The sequence below is a fragment of the Anoplopoma fimbria genome, chromosome 22 (assembly GCF_027596085.1).
Source record: "Anoplopoma fimbria isolate UVic2021 breed Golden Eagle Sablefish chromosome 22, Afim_UVic_2022, whole genome shotgun sequence".
NCBI lineage: Eukaryota > Metazoa > Chordata > Actinopteri > Perciformes > Anoplopomatidae > Anoplopoma > Anoplopoma fimbria.
In genome coordinates this window covers 11410338-11422866 of record NC_072470.1, presented here as the reverse complement: position 1 = coordinate 11422866, position 12529 = coordinate 11410338, and the positions used below count along the sequence as shown (strand labels likewise).

Below are 12529 nucleotides of genomic sequence, written 5' to 3'. Positions count from 1 at the left end.
GCCCAACACTGAGAGGAAGCGATAGGGGCTTGTACAGGCAGAGGATCAAATAGGTGTTCATATATTATGTACACAGAGGTGCTGACTCTGTGTAGAATATCAATGGGTGCTGAGGTGAAGGAGGAGCATAAAAAAACTGTTTCTACTTATCCCCATCCACTGGAAAATCAAAATCAAGAGGAAAGTCCAAGCTGATACATTTAGGGGATGAAGGTCTGGAGAGCTGAAAAGAAGCTGAAAAATGCTGACAGAGAATAAAAAATACAGTAATAAGTACAGTTACCCCAAAACAAGAAGAGCAGCATGTTTTTTGTATTTGGACCAATATTGCCTGATGAAAAAAGCCAGAGAGGCTTGTATCCATCATCAATTTAAAGCTACAATGATTTGCGCCTGTTTTTTCTGATTGCCACCTTTTACCTCTGCGATCCAGTTGTGTTCATCGCCCATGACAAATCGACTTCAAAGGAAGCCTCCATCATGACCCATTTTCCCTTCCACCAACAGCTGAGCTCTCGTCCAATCAGGCACAAAGCGGGAATTTTCCCATGAGCCCGAGTGCATCAAAAGCTGGTAAGGCAAACAGAGGACTACTGTTCTGAGTTACCCACATGATGCAGAATTGGAGGCAATAATTTGAAGTAATGCTAACATCACGATGTTGAAGGTAGTGCAAGGGGAGATTGTGTATGATTTCTCAGAAGTACAGTAGCACTTCGATTCATTACTGACTCATTACAGCTGAACAAACACCAGCAGCATCCATAATGCAGAAAGATAACCGAGATAGAGGCAATCAGTGTAATTACAATGAAGAGGCACTCGAACGGATAGGAGGAGAAAAGGTGGCGGACATGGCTTTCAAAGCCTCTGAATTTGCTTTCTCTCTCCTACACAAATGTGTCCAATGACTCATCTTGTGTTTTTCTTCCATCAAGAGGAAACTCAAGGTCCATTCACAAAAGAGCACAGAGAACAGACCTAACTGAAAATCTTGTACTGAACACTTCTGCTACTTCAACACTTCAGATAGGATTCTGTGCAAGTGCGAAAAAACACATTTAACTTATAGGAAAGTGTTGGAGATCAATGCAGTTCAATTACACCACACATTAAACTGCTAGCAGCTAGTGTCAATGGTTTGGTCAAACAAAAACAGGTAAATGGTAAATTTGGATATAATCTATATTTTTACAGCAATAATTCCATTAATGAAACAAAGGAGTTATGCTTACCAGCCTGCTGAGTCTCCTTTTATAACAAAACTATATTTTTCACCAACACTTCTACTTTGCTTCTAATTTGTTGTTGGGCTTCGAGCTACTCTCAGTGGAACTTGACCTTTCCTGCAGATAGTTCACCTTAAAGACCTGCTAGGAAGGGAGATATTGTTCAACTTAACTTGCAAGTCTTTATATGAAACATTTGTGCCGGAAGTGTTGATGAGCTGCTTAACTGTGAGAAAAAAATCCACAAAGTAGAGGCATGTTCAACTAATTAGTGCTTAAAAACAGTATTTCTTTCAAAAAGAGAAAGGAGGAGAAACAAAGGGCTGAGTATGACATGAATATGATCATATCAGGATCATTTGCACTAATTCTATCAGCACAACAGGTAAACAAAGAGGATTTTTTGAGATTGCATTAGCGGCAAACGGCATCAACAACAAAAGGAAATGGGAGCAGATCAGAAAACAGGGAGGACTCTTGCTAAAGTATGATAAACATGAAGATATTGTTCCTAACAAAGCCATAGTTAAGTAGAACAGGTCTTCTACTTTAAGGGAATTGGCTTCGTCACATAGTTTGACAGCAAAGGTTCCTTCAACAGACAGCAAATAAGCCATCGGTGTGGGGAATAAAACACATCTCCTTACCTATTGCCATCTCTATGACGCTCATTTGGCTCTCCGACGGGAAAAGGATTTTTGGCGGCTTGTCAGTCAGGGGAGCTGTGAGAAGACAAACGGAGAGAAAAAGAAGAGCACATTAAATTCAACATCTTTCTCCCCCATGGACAGTGGGAGTATGATTTATTCATTAAGGACCACAATAAAGGCTGCATTAAAATGGGAACAAATAAAAGGAAATATAATATTTAAAGAGTGGACGGGAGAAAAAAAACACTGGATGAATTACTATGACTCAGAATTACCCATTCAAAGCTTTAAACATCAATGCACAGGCTTTCAAAGAAGCAGCTGCTTCAATACTAATGCTATTCAATCCTAGTAAAAACGAGTGTGTGAGAGATGATATGGCTTTGACATGGACTGCTATACAAACCGCACTGTATATAAAGCAGCTGTGTAACTACTCAACCATTTCTGAATCTACAGAACATATGCCCTAAAGTAAAAATCCTTCACAGCTGCAGTGGGCATGGGAAGGTTAAGAGATGCTGCAGGAGATCCAGTATTTTCAGCTGTGTACACATGATATGACTGGGATGTGTAGGCTTCTTGGTATACCACGAATACTTCCTTTCATTAAAAAAAAGCATTAAAGCAAACTGTCAAGCACTGTGGTATATATTGTCAAAAGTCAGCCATGTTGCTGATCCAAAAGTGTGCCACAGTTATATTAGAACAGCCCCAATAGAACATATTAGAAAATACACCAACTCCAATTAGACAGCTGCTGAGTAACAAAAGACGTGCACTTAGAGGCTCCTCATTATAATGATTCCCTAATTGGTTCTAGTCTTCAAAGTGGCATCAGAGAGTTTTTCTATCCGTGCACGCTGGGAAATACTCGGAGGGACGAGGCTTGTTTCAGTACAAATGACTTGAGGTTTGACTGCAGCAGTGATTGCTGAGCTCAACCTGGGAAAAACAGAGAGGAGCTACAGAATGGAGGGAGGTTTTCAAAGTTCACGGTGAACCTGTTCCTCCATACTCCAGATCTCTGGTGATGTAACTCAACACAGCAGAGAGTGCAAGCTACAGTTATGTGTTGATATTAAGCCTTCCGGCTAGTTATCATGCCAACAGCTGCAGATTTAAAATGCAGTTATTCAGATTCTCACATTCATGTATTCAGTTTTTCTCTTCTTTTTGGTTTGAGCAATACATTGCAGCTGAGAGTTTTATGATGCAACTACCAGACCCCTTTAAATGCGCTTTTGAGTTGGATTCTGTAGGTGAGATTCTTTATGGACAAGGCTAGTTAAATACATTTAAAAAGTCAACCATTTTATTTAACCTATTTTGGCCTAAATCACAGTTTTTCAAGGAATATAAACATTTTACACCAACCCTTGTGTACATGAGGGGTGTTTTAAGAAGAACATACAGATTTATACTTGTACAATTCCTCCACACTAAATGACAAAATATGTCATTGCCTTCCAAAAAAAGACACATTGGGTCGGCCACCAACTATGGTCAAAGTTAAGGCAATTTAGGTTCATCAAAGCCATGGTTAAAAGCAACTAACACTACTGCTGTCTACAGATTTTTTGTGCACACACGTCTGATGAGCAATCAACTCTAAATACCAAACGCCATTGATATGGTCACTAGAAAAACAAGGGACCATAAAGAGGTTTGATATTTGTGTGGATATTTTGTTAAAGTTTCCTTCTCTTGGTACAATCTCATAATTTGTTTGGATGTTATTTGTATTTCAAACGGGCACTCTGCACTAATTCCAGCGAAATATAAAACATTCCTTCAGTGGTGTCCACCAACTCCTGCTAATAAACTACACTTCTATCATCAATTGATATATAAAACTATAACGTGGTCTTAAATAAAGGATCATGCAATTTGTTAATTTTGAGTGGGCTGAAAGCAGGGGCAAAAATGCCTGTGTGAGCTCATTAATTACAATTTTAATAAAAGAATCATAGCAAATTATGCCTTTCCCTGTGCCTGCCGTATTTCAGTGCTGTGTAAAGAAATCTCATTACCTTAATTACCTTTTTTCTTGATGAAATATGCTTGGATTATTTTGTTTCGTTATGACTTGAAAAGGAATAAAAACCTCTGATGGTTTGTCTTATACAAGACAATGCTGAATTTGAAGGAATAGAAAAATGGTGCACGAGCAGGGATGTGGCTGCATGTATTTATAGTAACATGAAAAGAGGCTCAGCTGGGGATGCACACATCAAACATGGAGCCACAGCTCATTGCTTATACGGTTAGTGAGTTTGAAAATCAAACATGATATATTTGCATTAATGATAAAACTAGAAGAACATAGAAAAAATGCAATGGTAATAGAATAATTGTGATAATTACCAAAATCCAACTAAGATCCAACAATATGTGCAACTGCACTTCTGTCAAATTTATGTCAACCGGACATTTTAACGACCTGATTTATAGGCCATGAGTTATGCATTATAGTGAAGCACTCCTAGCTGCTGCCTCCAGTAGCACCTAGAGGTAAAAACAAATTATATTTACCTACAGAACAAAAATCGTAGGACACATTTTGTCCATTATATTGTAGTACTGTAGGAGAGGATTTTTTTTTGCAATGTCTGTTCCTAGAGTAATTTATCCAAATGATCCTTTTTGGGGGACTTTTGAAAATTGCATTTTCACCTTTGTTGGACCTACTGGCGCACCCCTAATTTTATCTTTAAATGATAACAAATCCTATCATAAAGTAGCATACATTCTGCTGTAAAATATAAAATATATCCTTGCATGGTAGTCATCAGGATCTCCACACCCAGTGTGGAGAAGTGGACCAGTACAGATGGGAGTTTCTTTTACGATCATAGGGAGCCATTATTCCACTTTGAATCAGAGGCCTTGGTTTATGTTTTTGACTGTAACAACTCCAAAATGTCACCTGACGAACAGGAATAATCTGTTGACTCTAAATTAAAAGGACGTAACATGCTGCTCACTACTTTGAAATTTAAACTGACAAAGTGGATTATTTAGATTTATTTTGTTTAAGTTATGCCCGACCAGGTATCTAGAATATATATGTATATATATATATAGTTTCTCTCTCATCTAACTGTGAAGTCTCGTTTTGGTATGCGGGTTGCACTGAGCTGGTTTAAGGTGAAATCCCAATCCTGGAAGGCAATCAGGGTCGTGCCACATTTTCTAACTAAAAGGTACAAAAAAGTAGGAGAAGGCTGGTTAACTCATCCAAATCAAGGGCACGCTGCTGATATGCTGTTTGTCGGTGGGATCCCACCGTGCTGGAAGGCACGCAAATAGACACAGACACACAAATTTGAGATGCATTAGTGAAGCTGGCTGGTCTTCAACTACAAAACCATAATTCTGTGGTGGGATTTTTATAAAAGGGAGTGGGCAGGCTTTTTTCGCCGAAGGGTGAGCAACACAACCAGCCTGACCTGCTTCACTACACACAAACAGCATGAGCACATTACATACACACACACACATTCCTGCACACATGGAGAAGCCTGACGTCGGTATCAGCTGGGGAGAAAATCTTTAAAGTGTCCCTCACAGGCCCTGTGATCTGCTCTCGTTGTGATCACATGATGATGGATGGGGGGATGGAGTAATGAAATAGGAAAAAAAAAAGACCTTGTTCTCTCCCATTAACTCTCCCATCGCCTTCCCTACCTCCCCTATTTGTCTGTCGCTGTATGTCTTTGTCACTCTGTCTGTCGGTTTCTGTCGCTCTCAGGGGTGAGCGAGAGCGGGAAGATGAAAAAGGAGGGAGGGAGAGGGTTGTGGTCCTCTGTTCACACCTCATTAAAGACCACTTCAGCAGACATAGATTAAGAAGAGTAGTGTGTGTGTGTGTGTGTCAGTCTGTGTGTGTTTGTGAGCTTAGGATCGTTATTGGAGAGTGTGAGTTCCACGGGAGAAAATATATGAAAGCAGTTTTGGAGCAACTCGAGAGGCAAACTTTGTTAGTCAATCACATGCAAAAGAAAAAAAATAGATGATCTTTGACTCCTATCGTGTTTCTGATTCAGTTTTCTTCAGATCAGAAAACACAATCAGACTGATGGAAAATCTGCCTGAAGATTTTCCTTCTTGAACGTTCGTCCTGATCAGTGACTTGATACATTAACAGACTAATAAAATACTACTGTGGTAAAAAATAATTTAGCATTTTTCATGGTAACATTTTGTAATTCGCTCATAAGAAGCCGGTGATGAATAGCAGTAATAAGCACTGAACACAAAGTAGAGCATGAATTAAAACAGCAGTTTGGACAAAAGCTTCCTGAAGAGAAGAGAAGGCTTTGACATTCAGATAATAATGTTGTCAAATGCTGTTTTGATTTTTGTATCTATTGTCCAAAATCACAACAAGATAAAGACAAAACTGCAGCTGAATAAATTGGGAATGTTCCAAACACTTCTTTTGAGGACTTCATTTGAATGTGACAATCAAAACAAAGAGAGGGGTTTTATAAAAAAAAGCCTATATCAAGGAGCATAAATGATTTAATTAAGTTGTCAACAAAAGCTGACCTAACTTGTGCAAACCAACCCAGCTGAGACCTGAGATATTATTGTGTTGATAAAGTTAGCATGAATTTCCTCCAACTAGACTACAGCCGAGGGGATCTCTGGAGAACTGGGCAGGAAAAGATATTTGTCAGCCGCTGTCAGGAACTCTTAAAGTTTTGAAAAAGTGACTGGCTTCCTCAGGGCAGAGAGGAGAAATGGACCACGAACCAGCAAACTGAATTCAATATGTCCCTTTGTCAAGTCTGTGCTGGTAAATAATTAAAATCATCTTGATGATCAACATGAGGTGAAATGACTATGGAACACTGTAGGGGAACAACGAGTCAATTGGCGGAATTAAATGCCAGAAGTTATTATTATTATTACTACATTCTGTACTTACTGTGCTGTATTTTTGAGAGGCTGTCTTCAAGTACTTACAGGGTTTTATTGTGCACTGTTCTCTTTCATGGCTAAATATACAGGTCAATAGACTGGAAAAATGCCATTGTAAATTCTTAATGTGACCTCAGTTGTTGGAAAATTGCTTTCATTACCTCAAGACAGAAACGGTGCAATTTACCTTCAGCAAACAGATTTCACGCACAACATGTGCAGACCAGTCAGATATACAAATCGGTGAAAACAACAATGCTGCTGTTGCCTGTGATGGTGCTGTGTGGGAGTTGGATGTTAATAGTTCTGGCAAAATAACTGTTATTTTAGAGGGAGGACCTTGCGGCTGTTGCCCCCTCGAAGAAGCTGCCTGAGGCAAACGGGTGAAATGGAGAAAAGTCGGGATGAGGGCATTCTCTGATGATCTCTGTGATGAAGGAAGGTTTAACTACTACAAGGGGGAAACAGGGAGCTATAAAGGACACACTGTTTTAGAGACCTGGATTTCATTTCTTCACAAGCTCTATCATTTAGCAATTTGAGGTTTCTATTGAGGAAATCATTTCCATTGCTGTGAAAGCAGCATTGCAGGTGGGACAGAAATAAATTGCTCACATGAGAAGAGGCATTAATAGGCTCAACATGTAAGTATATTAGTTTAGTTCAGTAGAAGTGTAAACTAGCATACAATGGAAATACTTAAGTACAAGTAACAATGTACTTGAGTACATTGATTGAGTATATGCACTAAGTTACATTCCACCAATGTTAACATAAGCACATGTAATGAATGTTTTTCCAACTCTAGTCAATGAATGTGAAAGCAAAGTTTTCAGATTCTACTTAATTCAATACATATTGCTAACAAGTACACATATTTTTTTATCAGCACAATTCATAATCAATCTGGGAAGTCAACAATAGTTTTTGTTTTACACCCTTCATTTTTTAAATGATAAAGATTTGGACTTTAAATGTTAATAAGTTGCTAGAGTGCATTAAAAAAAGCATCAATATAGAGCTTTAAAAAAAAAAAAAAAAAAAAGGATCCCCCGGACCCCTACAGAGGTCTTGGCTAAGCCCTGAATATCCTTAGATTGAGAAACGTCCCCGATTTCCTTTAAACATTTCATGAGATTACAAATAGTTACATTAGCCAGTTATGTACACTCTGCATGGGAAGACACCATGAGGACAAAACCTCTCTGAAATGTACAGACTTATAGAGATGTGTCACAAGCTTTGGAACAAAAAGTATCTGGATTTGTTGCTCATCTCCTGCCATTCCACCTCGTCCTCAAAACCCCTGGTCTACATCCCGCCAAAGCTCTGCTGGCTTTACATCTGTAGACTGCAAAGGTTATTGGAGTAAATTGAATCCACTGTCATGTTCCTGGAGCCATCCTGAGATGATGAGTGCTTTTTTGACACGGCCAGTTATACTGCTGGAAGTATCCATTTACTATGGCCACGAACACGGTGAGCAATATTATGAGTCAATTGTAGCTTTCAAAGGATGTTTAGTTGACATTGAGGCATCTAGCTTTTCCACACTGTTAAATTCCCACCATGAGGCATGATGCTTCCATGGATTCACGCTTTTTTTTACGCCAGCCACATACGTTGCAGCAAAGTCTGCCAGACGATATTGTCCACTTTTTGCGATAGTGTATCCACTATGACCTCAATTTCTTGTTCTTAGCTGACAGGATTGGAAACTTTCTATCTACCTCAGTGCTGAATTGTCCTTCTGCTCTGTAGTATCTTCACGTCTGGCCAAGACCTTCTGACCACGATCCATGATTTCACCTAAAGGACTGCTGCTAACTGCTTCTATGAACTGTGGCGACTGAAAACACCTTAAGCACAGCAGCCGTTTCAGAGATGCTGAAAGTTCCGTGTCTGGCACCAACAGTCATACTATGTAGATCAAATTCTGTCTCGCCCATTCTAATATATAGTGGAAATGTAACCGAGCCTTTGTGTTCTTTGTTGAGTTGCAGCCACTTGTTATGATGGATATTTCTGAGATGCAATACATAAATCTTTTATCTGCAAGAGGATGCTGCTTGTTAAAAATGAGCTAGACTCCCCGAGCTGAAATGGTGATCTTTGAAAGCGCTGGGAAATATACTATTGGAAAGAAAATGAGCCCTAAAGAAATGACAACGCAATACTCTCCGAGGAAACGTGTGGCGAAAAAAAACAATATAGAAACCCTGAACAGAACATAATAAGGGTATATTTCCTTATTGAAAAAGGTGTTGTTTTAGAATATCCATCAAAACAATTGAATATAAGAGGGCTCAAAGGATGGGACAATACATTCAGGGGAAATCACATAAATCATATAACCGCAGGCATTGGGAATAGCTGGAGCGACTTCACTCTCAAGTGAATGGCTTTGAAAAAAGAAAGTCACTCCACATAATTACTCACAATGCATCGCGCTGTAATGAGACGTCTGTTTGAATCTGATGCATACTCCGTGAACCTTGCGCCACTGTAAACATTTGCACTGAAAAAAAAACTGTCCACACGTGGACCATGCGCGGCTAACCACGCGTGGCTAAGAAAAAGCCGCTTGTTAATTAGAGAGGCCTGCACTCATTACTCACCTTTTTCCTCAGCGGTGGCCATCCGCCTCAGAAATGTGTTATTCACTCGACGATAAGGAGGGGTGGGTAGTGGGAGGGATGGTGATATGTTTCAAGCTGCATGGCCTAAAATATCCCTGAGGGGAGGAGTTGAGGATGAGTCAGAGAGGAAGGAGATGGTGGAGGAAAAGAAGTGGAGCTGCAAGAAAGCTCAAGGTGCTGTATGAAAAGGGTTTTTGCGGCGGATGGAGTGGGAGAGTGAGCTAAGGAAGCGACGAAAAGAAAAAAAAATGTATATGAGAAACGTGAAGATAGTGTTCGGTGCGTCTTAACCAACATGAAGGTGTGCCTGTGTGTGCCTGTGTGTGCCTGTGTGTGTTGTGAGTTTGGGTCATTGCTTGGGCGTGAAATACGCTTTGTGATGGAGGTTGAAGAAAGAGAGCGAGCTGGGTTAACACGTTGCTGAATGACATCCTGTCATACCCGTTAGCCTTCTATCTCAAAGTAAGCTGAGTTAAGGTTTAGATACTAAATAAGCTGCAGTCATTAGTCTTGGGTTGACTTTGTCTTACAGGTTCAGGAATGATAGTTTCCGTGATAGAAAAGCACGAGATAGCAAGAGAAATGTATGGAATCAAAAAACTGGTTTAAAATAAATTACAGTTCCGAAAGGACATTTAGAAATTGTTTTCCAGCTTGCGATTTCTTAAGTATGCAACGATACCTATTTGAACCATTTGCCCACAAATTGGATGGCCTTTTTATGACTCTAAAATTGGCTGGTCCCAGGAAGATAATAGCTCGTTGATAAAAATACAAAGACGTTTTTGACCCGATAGAGCTGAAAGCTTGTTTCTATTTTTGCATGAGGTGGCACATGACTTGTTGCATAGCAACAGTTGCATGTGCTTTCTCCACACATGCCACTGTTGAGCGTCACTAGTTTGAAAAAAAAAGCGATGCTCGTTTGACACAGGTCATTGCAGGGGTCATAAATCCCATATGATTACATGACACCTTGCTGAGTGTTGTCCTTTACAGGGTCAGACATAGGACTTTTGGCTGAGGCTTAAATGCCAGCTGGCCTTCATGAATGATGACAAGGCAGCAGGTGTGATGCTGAACTCTGCGTGCAGGATATCAAACTTTCTGGATGATTCATGTTCTCTAGATGAAATCCAACATTTTCACATGAAATATATGGGATTCTGCTGATGGAAGTTAGAGTGAGTGCCGCAGACCAGATTACACACACGATCCACTGAAAAATCTATTTTTACCTTAAAGTGACAAACATGATTATGACCACATTGTCACGGTTTCCCTACTCAAAAAAAAAGAAGAATCTATTCCTTTTCCTGATTCCCCCATCGTCACTATCTGTCCCTTTTAAACACCCTAATAGCTCTTTAGAGTGTCTCTGGTGTGCAAATAGACTCAGAAGATGATGGTACCAGGCTCAGAAGCACTAAACTGTGTTAATGTGCAGGTTTCTGCTTTTGAACTGCCTAAACAACACATTAACATTCTGGGAAGTGTTCTCCTCTGCAGGGGGAATTAAAGTCCTGCAGCATGAAAACAACAGAAAACCAAGTTAATTCAAAAAAAGACAGAATGGAAATGATGTAACAGAAAATTCATGAAGGGGTTGCTGTAAAGAATAGTCAGCTTGAAAGTTTGTAGAACAAATTCATACAAGGCAAAGAAAGAGAAAATGGAGTTAAACAACACCAACCGAGCAGATCTAGCTCCAATTTCCATTGCGCGTGAATATGCTTGAGAATCTAATACGGATGCTGGCATTTTCCATGAGGCAGAGTTGAGGAAAAATGTACTATTGATTCATACACATTCTTCCATATACTGCGTTCTCAGCAAGCATTGCTTGCCATTTGTCTTAGCTTTAAATTTAACTACTCGACAGGCAATACCTATGTACTTCCCTGTAATTAAAAAGTGAATTAATCTTGAGTGCTGGCTGTCATAAATTCCCCCATTTTTTCCCCCAGCCTGCTTTCCGGTTCCCCTCAATAAATTTATTCAGAGCAATCAATAGGGGTATTACTATGTATATATCGCTGTGGGAATCAGCTTGGCAGGTTGCCTTTGGCAGTGCTACACTTCCTGCTTCGCCCGTGTTATCCTCCCAAAATGGCCGTCTCCAGTTCTATATGTGGACTTGGCTGATGTTGAGGGGATGGTAGGAGTAACATGTGTGGGAGTTTTAGAGCAAAGGGCTGTTTAGCTGGATTTTTTTTTTTTTTTTTTTTTAATGTTTTGAAAAAAAAGTTGTAGAAACAAAATGGCAAAAAATAGACTTGGACAGGAACACGCCAGAGAAGGAGAGAAGAAACACATTGCTAATGTGACAAGTTTTGCTTACTTTGAATTTGAAAGAAAGTGAACGAAAGTTGCAATTAGGCAGATGCATATATCAAGGCTTTGTGCTATAATTAATCATGATTGCGTTAATTACACTTTGTTTTTGCCATAATGAGGACTATAAAGAGACAAACGGCACAGGAAAATTTTGAAAATGAAGGATCTTGTGCCAAATGACACTCTGCAGCTTCACAGTAACTATATTGAGAGTTCATTGCTGTGGATATTAAAAAATGCCAATTCTCTCCCTGCGGCAAATAACTTTTTTCTCATTCCAGCTACCCCAGCAGACTGAATTATTTCTCTGCTCCGTCTGTAAAAATGTGTCTTTTAAGTCCATTATTTCCCTATTTCCATAAGCAACGCCTTGTCTGATACAATCTTTTAATTAAGATTTTACAAGTTGCTTCCTCCAGCTGAAAAAAAAATATTTTTGTGTGCCACAGCACGCTTCCCAAGGACGAATTGTAATATCACTGTTTAGCTCGGCAGATCACACATCTTGCAGATCTCATCCACAGTGAGGACTACTTTTTTATTTACCCGGTGCTGCAGGAGGTTCACATTACACAGACAATATAACACCGATCCTTATAGTCCTCTCATAGAGATTGTTTAGAGGGTCGGTGTTTCAGTAAAGTTCTAATGGTCGTAATCGCACATTCAAACTTTGAAGGCAGGTACTAGATAGGCAGAAGTCCATTTTAAAACTCCCTGTCGGTTTTTCAGACCAGTTTGAAGC

At 39.6% G+C, this 12529-nt stretch overlaps 1 protein-coding gene across 1 annotated transcript in view; it reads right to left on the bottom strand.

Annotated features, from left to right (window-relative positions):
• The window catches only part of LOC129111837 (interleukin-1 receptor accessory protein-like 1), a 197884-nt gene that overhangs the window by 79260 nt on the left and 106095 nt on the right, over positions 1-12529 (bottom strand). The window contains exon 5 of the mRNA XM_054623964.1: positions 1877-1951. Within this exon, the coding sequence (XP_054479939.1) occupies positions 1877-1951 (75 nt within the window). The remainder of the gene's footprint in view (positions 1-1876; positions 1952-12529) is intronic.